Raw genomic sequence first — 13,115 nt, 5'->3', positions numbered from 1 at the left:
CATTTGCGAGTTGCGAAAAGCTATTTGCGACTCAACCAAGGTTAGGAGGAGAGGAGAGGTAAAGTGGTAAGTAGTGCTCAGAAATAGAAGCAGAGACGAAGGGCACGCGAAGATGATGAGATTCCATGACAAGAGGGTTTAAAAGAAAAAATTGCTGCCGACAAAGATTGCTATGCACGTACACCATCGCTTAGGCCGAGAGACAACCAGCCAATGAATCACCCGCAACACAATCCAGATTCAAGATGAAGACCGCACAATAGCAGATAGCAAGTGAGATACATTGCTTCGAAAGGTGGGCTGGAGGAAATCCCAACGCGATTATAATATGATGCATCATGAATGTAACACACATTTTCCCGTCTGCTGCACACTGCACATAGCAGCGACTGCAAAACTCATTATTCTGTGCATGTTCACTCAACACTGTACACGTATTCCTTCAACTCACTCGACACTGAAATATGAAGTTTCTTCGAATATAAGTGATTGAAAAGTAGCTTCCAAATGTGAATAACATTTCTCATATTAAAAATAACCAATTGGCTCTAATGTGGAATAAACTGATTTGTCAAATAAAGCTGAAGAGAATCTTGAGTGGTTATTGAGAAATCATGGTGGAATGATTGTACGCCAAAAGCCTTGAGTCGTCTAAACTAAGAGGTCGCTACGCCACAAAATTCTGAACTTTGAAATTAGAATTCTCTATTAACCTAATACTTTTTATCGATTCTAGAAAATTAAGTTATGTCTATTCATTTCTATTCCTGGTAAGTATTGAAAAAAATAAATTTAATTGGGCGAGCGTCCCCTTGAAGCTTTAACCCAGGGAACTGTTCTGGCCCTTCCGAGCTTATTATAAAATCCAACCCTGTGTGTCCTAACTTGTGTTTTGAATGGACTCATCATACCGTTTCAAACACTATTTTCAAGTAAAACAAATGGTCAACTACATAAAATAATTGCTTTGAGGAAGCACAGTAACGACTTCTGCTAGATTGAAATATTTTCAGGAAGATTTGAACGATCTAGGATGAGATCAATGATATATAAAGAAACATGATGGAATTCTCAGTATGTACGTTTCAATGTTTGGAAATTCTATATGATAGAGACGGATAACATTTATCATTTCAGTATGGTACCATTAAAATTCCTCCACAATAAAAATGAGGTTGACTCAAGATATTATCTCACATTTCTTATTTGGAATAAACGTTTTTTGAGAAAGCAATGTAAATGAATGGTATAAGGAAGAGCATCCCGCAAAAAGTGAATGCCATTATTGTTCTCAGAAAAATGTCGATTTCCGCCTTTCCCCTTATTTTTCCTGTAATCTGCCAATTCGTTGAAAGTCATCATAATCATAACTCTATAATAAATCTAAATCTTCAAATTGAAATAATCGCACTTTTCTTGAAAATTTATTTTGTCAAATTTAATCATTTTCATAATAAATTAGAGAATAATTTTCAAAGTAGAAGGAGCTGGACCATAAGATTAAGTTATGAACAAGATATTTCAGCTTGAAATATCTCTTGAAGTAATATTTTCAAGATCCAGAGCTACATTGTTCACGATAGGAGAGATACAACAAAATAATGCAAAGTAAGGTAACGTGATTGGAAAAATGTTGCTACGCTGCAAGCATTCAAGAAATGGGGGGGGCACGACAAAATGATTGCTGATAAAGCAGAGATCGTGATTAAATTAGAAATCAGAGGTAAATTCTTGCAGATTCCTATCTCGGAGATCAACTGGGGGAATCTCGTCAAGAAATTGTGAACCAGACGAGAACAGGGTTCCTGAGATGAGAACGAATCATCAATTTAGCCAGACTCCCTTCCAGGAAGTGGTTGATCCCAGAGGGGAAAATATTCTGGTAATTCATGCGCAGCTATTTCCAAGTCTGACTGATGATGTGATCATCATAGTAAGAACAATTTACTGGAGCGCAATCAGTCCGAACTCCCAAAATCCATTATTTGTTGAAAAAAATGTATTTACAGTTGCTATCCTTGCAAATCTCAGCTTCTAATGGATCAATAAATTACTGATAGAATAATTCTATCGATGAAACCTTTAAGCTTGGCCAGATGCGGGAAGCTGGATTGATAATATAGGACAGCTCTGTAAGTGATATAACAGAGAAAACCACAGCAGGCCTAATTCTATTAATGTTATAATACAGTTCATAGTACATTACAGTAATGCCATTTACGTACAGATTAAAGAAATACCATTTGAAGCTTCCATGAATAGAGTTATTCTATTCATAATTTATTGATTCATTAGAAGCTGAAACTTGAAGTAATAGCAACTGTAAATCTAAATGCTGTCAACAAATTACCAATCGTTGAGAGTTGGGACTGATTACGCACCAGTAAAATGTATTTACTATGATGAATATATCATTATCATTGAGACTTGACAATATCTGCACATCCTTTTCCAGAATAATGAATAATAATAATATTTTCTCACCCAAATTTAAAAGAGTTTAGTTTATTGTTTGCCACACGATTGACTCGGGAATGACTTGGGTGACTAATTTGATAATGTGACAACTTCAAGACAAATTCAGATGATGTCCAAATTACGTGCATATTTAAGTTAAATAATTCTTGTTCCTGAAATAATACTATGAAAATCTAATTAATTGAGATTGAAGACCTATATATATTATTTAGAACGAGGTTTCACGGGAATGAATATGGAGCAAAGAGCTTTGGAAGTGTAAAAGACTATCATTTTACTGTATTTTTCAAATATTAGTTTTGGATGCATACATTTTCAAGTTACTTTTTCAGGTTATTGAACCAATAGTGCTTGATTTGCAGCGAAAAGTAGGTATTTACACTTAACATGTTCATTATAGCAATGGAACACAAGGAATAGGCCTAAGCATCAAGTGAATTATTAATAATTTAATAAACATAGGCCTACGAAATATCTAGTTGATAAATATATATTTTTTATTGACGGCATAGTTTCTGAAATGCATGACATCCTGCAATTCTCTAATTTAAATCTAGGAATTCTACCTTTTCTAAGTCTTAATATGACAAGCTTTTGATCGTCGATTGCTATCTATTGCATTTATTGTTTTTCTTCTAGCTGCTGCTGGTTTTTCTAAACATCAATATTCTAACTTCTGACAATCTGAAATTGGGAGATCGGATTGTCACAGCAAATTTTCCTGATTCTGATACTTTTTCCTGACTTTGGGAATTGGTTCAAACATTTTCCAGACAAAATCCCGAAAATCATTACTTTTAATCTATAACAATTTTTTTAATGAACTAAATTTAGGAAGAGAAGAAGTTTTTGGCTAGCACCTGTTTGTTTCTTCCAATGTTGTAATGTGTTTCATCAAATGAATATGAATGAACAATCTTTGTGTGTTGGCTGTAGTCGAGTGGTTTAGACGCTCGCGCTTAATTAACCAGAGGACCAGAGTTCGAATCTCGACCAGCCAAGATATTTGTCTCGGGCCAGACCACTACCTCCGTAAACAAAGCCGTAGTGCATTCGTGTGACGTCAGCACAGGTAGGGCCCTTACACCAATTAAAACACTAGCTGATATAGATCAGCGGAAATCAACAATTTTTTATTGGTGTAGGAGCTCTACCCTTGGTCTGAATGCACTACGGCTTTGTTTACGGAGGTAGTGGCCAGTCCCGTGTTTCGGATGGACACGTAAAGTCATCGGTCCCGGCTGCCTTAGAAAATAATTTGAAGCATGTCTAAAGCCTTGAAATTGATCAATTACGACCTGAAAACTCGTGACACCATACCTGATATAAAGTCACTCTATATTTTATAGTCTGTTCTACGAGAGAGCAATTACTATTTCAAATTTTTGTTCCTTGTACATTATGTTATTGAAGGTGTACTAACGACTTGAGAAAGATTGATACTTTAAAGGGGGGAAGGGTGAGGTTGTATTGTAGTAAACTCAATACTACATTCAAATGATAATTTTATTCACTAATTACATTATATACTTATAAACAATGTTGCTCTTTAAATATTCAATTATTTACATAGTGGATCAAATAGTATTGTTTTAATATTTCCTTACCTAAGGATGATAGAGCAAAGTTATCATATAACAATTCTGTTGACAATATCATCATATATATAATATATATTAATAAAACTCCAGTATTTTCAATATCATTAGAATTAATCGGTAAATTACAAACTAATATACAACACAAATGTGGCAGTGTTCCTGGTGATTCATGAATATCATTAGATGAATCTCTATTAACTCTAAATAGAAATAAATTCATAAATAGATTTTTTCATTTTATTTACAATCGATTGATTGAAAATATTTAGGTTAAAATTGTCATAGTCATTTCTCTCAAAATTCAAAGTAACCGGTACATAAATATTCTACGATAATATGGAAAGGTTGCTCGCAATAATATTCTTATTATTTTTGTATTCTGTGAAGTTACATTATTAAAGCATACGCATTGTTACATGATGCGTTTCTAGGCCCTGTGAATAAATTACTGGTTTAGATAGAACTGATTTTGAAATTATTTTATGAATTATATTCATAATTTAATTTCTATGGGACGAAGTTCAACAAATGTTTACTAGTGAGAATATGAGAATATTGATGAGCCACACTAAGAGTGAACTCAATTTATAAAGGTTGATACATTATTAAATCCTAACCATTTTTGAATGGTTATCTCCAAGAGATTCTGGAATTATATAATAATAAATAATACATGAATATTTTCAACAACTAGAAAGTAATCAACATGGGTAGCCATCTAAAGAATCTAGTAATCACAGATGTAATCAATGCGCATGAATATTTTAGATTTATATCTAACAATGATGATTATAATGATAACGATAGTGATGAATGGAGTATGTGAATTATTAAGAATTATGTTTTTTATTACTAAAGTATCATATTTATGCATATACATAGTAGTAACTTAACAGGCACATATTTTTGTTTGAACGTTGATGTTTTCTCATCTACATTTAATTTCTAAATCTATCAGCAATCTTAAATTATTTTCACTTCTTGCATAGAAACAATAAATAAATATTATAAACCACAAGGTAGTAACATTTAAAATGAAGATGGAACTTAAAATACTGAACACCTTAGAATTTTCCCCATTTGGCAGACGAGTAAAAATTTTCAATTGCTAGCTAGTTTAATGAAACATATAAGTTTTAGGGCAGTGGCTTTTCTAGAACCTTAAAAACACACACACATTGAAGTTTGATTGAAACGGAAGAATATCAATTAATTAGGAACACAAGAGTGGAAAATTAATTTCATTATTTATGTGAATCATACATTGGAGTATCAGTCGAGGATTTGAGCTTACATTATGAAAATTCTCATTTCTCTTCTACAAAGGATGATGTACAATTTGAAAATTGTACGTGGAATTGTGCGTGGGGAAGGGGTTGATTGTTTAAGAAAGAATGCAAGTAGCTTTAGTTGATAACTGAGAGTACTTGTACCGATATCGTGTTTAAAATTATATGAAAAGAGCTTATGAATCTAATCCATTTATCTTCATGAAAATAATATAATAATTTTATTCATTAGTACGTGCACATATTATAAAAAATTGGGAGCGAAAACCGGCGAAACTCAACTATTTCTCTCCCGAATTTGAAATCATTTTATTCCATTATAGAAATGATAATCAGAGTAACTAACAAAGGTAATCAATCCATCGAGGATCTTAGTTTATGTTCGTTCTTTACGTTGAGGTTTTTTGTTATACAAATTTAGAAATTGATTAGTCCATTTCTCAAGTAGACAAAACAAAATAGAATGATAAACAGAGCTAGAATATCACAATGTAAGCTTAAAATCAGCCACCACATAATAAAAAATACCACAAATTACTAATAACAGTTTGGTAATAAATATCTTGAAATAGTTTTAGGATAATCGTCAAATCACAATTTTATATTCAACTACACTACAGTCTTACTCATGTAAACTATTTCCAAAGCGCTTCAAATGTTTATGCACTCTTAAATAGTGCCAGCACTCTAAATTGTGAATCAAACAATTTGGCAACGCTCACCTGAGACTGAACAGAGGCACTAGTGAAATAAGAATATTATTACTACTCTGAATTACAAGAGCACTTGTACTGTAGCAAGAAAAACAATATTGTGATGACAAATATTTATCACTATTATTGATTAGAATTTAGTGTCTATATTTTAACAACTTTTCAACTTTGAGTACTAAAAACTGTTGAGGCAGTGATAGTGCGTTAATACACTGATTTATACGAGACGATTTGAACAAAGATTTGTAAATGCTAGAGCGTAGCTATCTAATTTGAAAAAGATCTAACACTGCATGAACTGCCTTATTATTTCAAGTTTGTTGCTCAAAAGAAAGTGCAAAAATCGATTATTGATTCTATCACATACTTGAACGGATATGTAAAGATACAGATGAAACAGTATTGTGTAACTGTTCGTCTATTGACATTGATACAGATTCGATAACTTGAGCACTGAACAAATTTATTAACATCTATGGCAGTGGAAATCTATGCGATTTGAAAAAAGGATGAAAACACATTATTCAAGTGATTACAATCAATGGTTTGAATGAAGTAACGAACATTATGAAGATTGTTAATCAATAAATACATTTAATATGCTCAACTTATTTGTGAACTTTAGTTCTAATATAGCAAATTAATTTGAAATCAGAATATGTGACTTTTTAATAAAATCAAGCGAAAATACAATCAGAGCAAATTTAAATTTATATGAGAGTGATAGATAATTCAAGAAATTTTCAAATAGTAAATATTTTTGAAAATTTTGAATAGTGTTGAAAAACAAGATTTTTTATAAGCTTCATTTAGTAAAAAACATTGTTAGTGTTCTTTATTCAGGTGAGAAGAATTCAAATCACTCAAACTTATAATACTTTACTTGCAAAATTCAATGCTAGAGTGAAATTCACGCACACATTGCATAAATTTGCTACTTGAGAAGATTTTACGTTTAAATATGGCTGAAAGTTTTGTACTAGTTTGCTTATTCAGTCGAATTGAGATCTTATCCAATAGAAGAATCTATATTCTATTACAATATTTCAAGTAGACCTTCGAAAATCTTCGATAAAGTTTTGTTAATTTACTAGTGAGACTGGATAACCGATTCCTAAGGACAAGGAATAAGTGAAGTGAGTCAACCTGTAAAAGTGGAATTTGGAATGGACATTAACCACAATTCAAATGTTGTTTTGTTCGTAAAATGTTTGATAATTTTAGTAAGTAGAAATCCAACAACTGTTTTCCAGCATATTGTATTGAAAAAGTAAAGAACGTTTTCATATTCAATAAATCTAGTGTACATGGTTGGAAAACGTATGATGATTGATAATTTTACAAAAGACCAAGCAACCAGTTTTATCAGCCAAATTTTGTAAGAACCTTATCCAATAAGCAAAACAAAATTATTGTTTTCATACCAAATAAATTATTTATAAATACATGCAATATCCATAGTATCGAATAATCCCCCCACTCAACTTAAAGGCTGCATAATAAATCATTTTCCTCGATATTTTTATACAACCCAATTGTTTCACGTTTGCTTTTACACTGAACATTGTATAAAAATAAAAATAATAATATCATATTTAATTTCATTTCATGTTTGCTTTTACACTGAACATTGTATAATAAATAGCATTTAATATCATATTTCATTTCATGTTTGCTTTTACACTGAACATTGCATAGTAAATAACATTATTTTAATATCATATTTCATTTCATTGTAATTGACCACAAGTATATTATTTTAAATGTACTAATAACCTAAATATATTAGGTTCAATATAGTGAACTTCAATATCCGAGGTTCAGTTGACTTCATCATAATTATATTGAAATGATTTTTCCCCTATGATGATTTCAAATGTAATCATTGAATAAAATAAATTTTAATAAGAGTATTGTTTAAACACTATTAATCTAATTCCGGTCTTCAATCTATCTATCACTTTATCTTATGCGATTCAAAATGCAATTAGAAATAATAAAATTCAATAAATATGAGTATTATCATTATTAAAAGTATATTTCGTCAAAGTTATGAACATTATAAATATTGGTGTGAGAGTTGGCATGTGTGCTGTTAAGCGTAGATCACAGCTTACACCACAATAACATCTGTCTTGGCTTTAAAAATTCCAACAGTCCATGCACAGCATTTTGTCATTTCTTCATAACAGTAAAATTGTGAGATCATTGTTTTTCGGGCGATTTCAATCACCTGCATTTAGAACTAAAAACTATCAAACTAATGAGAAAAAGAACGGCAAATTCGACCAGGCTCTTTCTTCCAAACTCAAGAGCCGTGAGAAAGCTATTTTAGATTTGAGAAAATAATTATTAAATACTGCGACACACATACAAAACAGTGACAAACAGAACAAAAAAAAATCCCAAGGTACACACACCCCATAAACTTTCAACAAAAATGTAACTAACATCACCGTTCTCATCCACTAAACCTCATTTCACAGAACACTAGTTGGATTGAAAATAAAATTTTGATCTCTACTGAGATTATACTTATCATTACCGATCAATTACATATATTCTTCTGTACATTGCCCAACCAGATTCCACCCTAAATATTACACACATCCAACCAATATATCTGTCTCTTGGAACTGGTTCAGAACTAAAGCAGCGACTTATGCAAAATGCACGAGTCAATAAGTTAATAAGCAAATATCCAACACAAACATAGAGCACTGTTCGAGCCCGTTCGAATATCTTCTTCATTCAGGAACTTGTTTCTGTAGCTCTCTTCAACATTTCCTCCTCCCTCGGAGAAACAATCGAAGGCATTTGGTGATAAAGATAATACATTGATAATATTTTTACAACTACCTAGTTAAAATCACATATAATACACTGTCAATCATTCCACATTTTCAACAATAAAAATGAAGATTGTCATTGTCTGAACGCGAAATTTGTTAAAATTTAGAATATTTCCTCTTCTAATTGATAGCACGATTACATGAGTGTTGTTGAACGACAATTGGCCGACAATACAGCACTTGATGTTAGGCTGGGGTGAGCCTAATAATAATTGCTCTAAGAGTTGATTGTAGTGAGAGTGGCACAAGCTGCGGGAAGCCGATTAGCCGGACATGCCAGCAGAGCGCTCGCTGATGTGTCATCCTTGCATATTCACTGGGCTTTGCTGCAACAAAACAATACAATTATTGGTTGACATCACAATGCATTCACAATGACTAACTATTCATTTTGGAAGTTAAATGTTCAGAGGAGTGCTCCAGAATTGTTGAAGTCTTATTAAGTACTGACATAGCTAAAGCAATATTAAATTAGATGAAAATGGATGAAAATCAAAAGTTAATTGGCAGACAAGATGAAACGGATTAAGTTTAAATTTGTCTTCTCTGAGAAAATTATATTGCAAATAACTTGCTTTTATAACATTTACTTTGACTGATTAAATTTCAATTCAAATTTGAATTAGTTGAAGCTATTCAGTCAATCAATCTCTTTATTCAAGGCATACAATTTTATTTTACACATGAATGAGTCAAAATTAAAACAATTCTTATTGTTTGAAGAAGAAATAGCAAAGTAACACAACAAAAATAGCCCAGTTATCGTGTCGACAAAAAAATAATGATTGATGGTATTAGTTGATGTAATTTGGATGAAATAGCATCAAATAATTTGTTAAATTACAATTCTCCGAATAGATAATGCCAAGTTAGGTTTGCTCATGAATTTATAACCTTAATCAAAATCAAAATCGATTGAATAGTTAGAAAAATACAATAATTTATTGAAGCCTTTGATTTTTCATTTTTCAGTCATAAAGATTCATATATCAGTGTTAGATAATGTAGTATATAATTTTCTGTATTGCTCTTATGAAATTATCATGCTTCTCTACACATCACCTGATAACACTTTTTCTTGAGCGATGAATTTCCGCTTTAAGCTCTTAGTACATAAATAGCTAGCTACTTATGCAATTTGGAAGTAGAAATTATCTTCTAATTGTGTTCATAATTATTGATAATTTACCTCTATATCAAATCGATAACTTCATATATTCAATAATGCAAATTTTATTGGTAATTCATGAATGCAATACAATAAATACAAACTAATACATCCAGATCAATATTAACTGACTCCAGCTGTTTAGAGTCTAGAACTTAGCAGAATCCCGAGCTCGGAAACCGGCCCTAAGTGTTCATGATACAAAATTGCAAAAAAATATTTATATGTTACACAATTCAACTAATAACAAAAAATGTGATATGTTATAACAAAAGGCAAATAATAAGATTCTTATTACTTATATAATTGAAGACAAAAGTGATAAATACAGAGTACATTACATAATTTGGAATACATAAATTCAACACAAATATTGTCTATGAAGAAAAAGAAAATATCCCCCTGAAATATAAAATACTAATAATTTACAATTATATGTTATTTATATGGGATATTACTATTCTAGTAGTTGATTGAAATACAATAAAACCAATTCAGAATGTAAATTTCAAGTAATGTAGAAAGTGTACTACCGGTACTAATTTTCCCTTCAAAATAGCAAGTTGATTAATTACCTCGCATTGTCCACAATAGTGGGATGCTTCGTTTTTGCCGCGGCCGTGGAAACGTACTTCCACTCCTTTTGATTTGACGAATTCCAAGATAAGGGCACACTGTCTCAGGGTTCTGAGAAGACAATTTCTGGAAAAAAGAGACACACAGCTTAGTATAGGGAGAATCAACGGTATCGAAAAATAATAGTGACAAATATGAAGTTCTACAAGCTTCAGTAACAGAGTGTTGTTGCTAAAATCGATATGTTCAAATAGCGTGAGGATCAACTCATAACCTATATATAATAAACTGTGTAAGTTCATTACAGCTAGCTGATGTAGAAAGAGCTTGCTACTTTAAGGAGGTTGTTCCTCATGGTTTTTTCGATAATTGTGATTTGTTTATTTCCAAAGTGTACTTTTATAGTTGATTCGTTTATTGTATTTGTAATTTTATAAGGATAATTTCACAATTATAATATCAATTGAAATATAGCACCAATTTGGATCACCAGAAATATTTTGCTCTCCCAAATTAGTAACAATTGGACAGCAGGCTAAAAGCCTTTTTATGGAAATTCATCACAATTAATTTTCTCTTTCATTAAAGTTTTTGACACTCCCGAAACTATATAAATTCGATTTTTTTTTCTTTCAAGTACCCTATTTATGACCGCGTTTCCAGAAGCTGAATCGCCTCTACGTTGTTATGATGGTAGAGTCTATCTTCAGTTATGTGCAAATAAATAAACAAATGAATGAGTGATAGAAATAACTGAAAAATATTGAATTGGGTTTATTTAGTCAAAATTATACATGATTGTAACATTTTAAACAGGGCACAATAATGCTTGCAGCACAAACATAACAACAGTGTAAAATAAAACTGAATAAAAAATAGAATTATGAGAAATAATTTAGTATGATGGTAATGATTTAGATGATTTGTGATTGTGTTTTGTCGTTTGTGATTAATATTCTTTTTCAAAATTAGAATTTCAAATTTATTCAAAAATAACAAATTAGATAAACATATCAAATACAAGGTAGCATGGTGGGGTGTGCAGGCTGATTTGAAATGTAAATTCAGGAAAAAATATAAATTCATATTTGTGTTCTATTAAATTTGATTGCAGGCTGATATGAAATGTAAATTTAGGAAAGAATATAAACTCGTATTTCTATTCTTTTGAATGAACTCACTTGATTAGCTCGAATAGTTTAGGATCGGAGACCTTGATGTTGCGCGCGAGGTTCCAGGAGAGATGCAGCATGGGCACAATCGACTTGAAGCTCTGCAGCTTGTTCCACTGGTAGCGTTCGATGGCGAGATGGTATTGGCGGGCGGTAAGGGGCCCCACATTCCAGGCGATGTTGTTGCACCAGCCGGTGGCCTGGACCCAGTGCACGCAGCCCGAGTTCACCCACACCAGGTCACCCGGCCGCTGCACGAACCGGTAGACAGGCACGTTCTCGTCGTAGAGGTCCTCCAGCGCCGGCCACCACGAGCCGTGCAGGTAGTTGAGGTTGTTCTTCTCGCAGAGGTTGTAGATGACGCCCCAGTAGGCGTCGGGCACCGCGAACCACTCGCAGTCGCCCGGCCCGATGTTGATGTTGATCGAGCAGAAGTTGTTGTTCTCCTGGTGGCCCGGTGTTCGGCTGCCTGGCACCTATAACAAACAAACAAACAAAAAAATCATTTTTGGTTTCACAACAGGTCAAAACGATTGCCACTACTAATATTAGTAGTGTCACTACTACATTTGTCCCTACTATATTTTTCACATCATAAATGTTTTTAAAATTAAGTTTTATATCATTAGTGAAAATGTATGGATATGCAACACAGGAAACAAATAATTGATTTTAAAATAATTCATTTTCCAAGATTTCCAACACATTAAAAGAGTATAATCTATGAGTGTTTTATTTTGAAATCACTTCATTATGGTTCGTTCATTCAAGTTTTATATTCATCTATTTTTAATGTAGGTTCTGTAGCTTAACTAACATTGAAATCGAATCCCTTTTTATCTCCAAGGAAGAGAATAGAGCGACTTTATCATCTTCGGGAAATAGCTCAGAAAATGCATTGTTAGCAAATGTTACACGGCTGATGTCTGCATGATATCATGGAAGTATCTTCCTACTTAGTTATATAATCTTCTCAGTCTTCTGTCATATGGTATCCTACACTGGGGTGGAAGTAGTCATGTTTCTGGTGTTCTCCTTCTCCAGAAAAAAGCTGTGAGGATAATAGTGGGGGCCACTTTCAGGGAACATTGTAAACCGTTATTTGTTTCTCTTGGAATATTAACGGTTTACAACCAATATATTTTTGTTGTTGTCTTATATATACATAAAAATAAGTGTAAAATGAACACAAGAGGTATGGTTCATTCATACAACACCCGCCAAAGACAACAACTTGATACCCAACGTACAAGATTAACCAAAGTA

The 13,115-nt window shown here is 32.3% G+C and overlaps 1 protein-coding gene across 5 annotated transcripts in view; it reads right to left on the bottom strand.

Moving 5' to 3' along the window:
* Window positions 1-10,564: 10,564 nt before the first annotated feature.
* Window positions 10,565-13,115, bottom strand: part of LOC111048508 (histone demethylase UTY) — a 106,383-nt gene continuing 103,832 nt past the window's right edge. For all 5 annotated transcript variants that reach the window (XM_039425028.1, XM_039425036.1, XM_039425042.1 and 2 more), the window contains 2 exons: window positions 11,859-12,325; window positions 10,565-10,803 (listed from right to left, as the gene is read on the bottom strand). In XM_039425028.1, coding sequence (XP_039280962.1) covers window positions 10,596-10,803; window positions 11,859-12,325 — 675 coding nt within the window. In that variant the 3' untranslated portion in view covers window positions 10,565-10,595. The remainder of the gene's footprint in view (window positions 10,804-11,858; window positions 12,326-13,115) is intronic.

This window comes from Nilaparvata lugens, chromosome 1, assembly GCF_014356525.2.
Source record: "Nilaparvata lugens isolate BPH chromosome 1, ASM1435652v1, whole genome shotgun sequence".
Lineage (NCBI taxonomy): Eukaryota > Metazoa > Arthropoda > Insecta > Hemiptera > Delphacidae > Nilaparvata > Nilaparvata lugens.
This window is presented reverse-complemented; position numbering and strand designations above follow the sequence as displayed.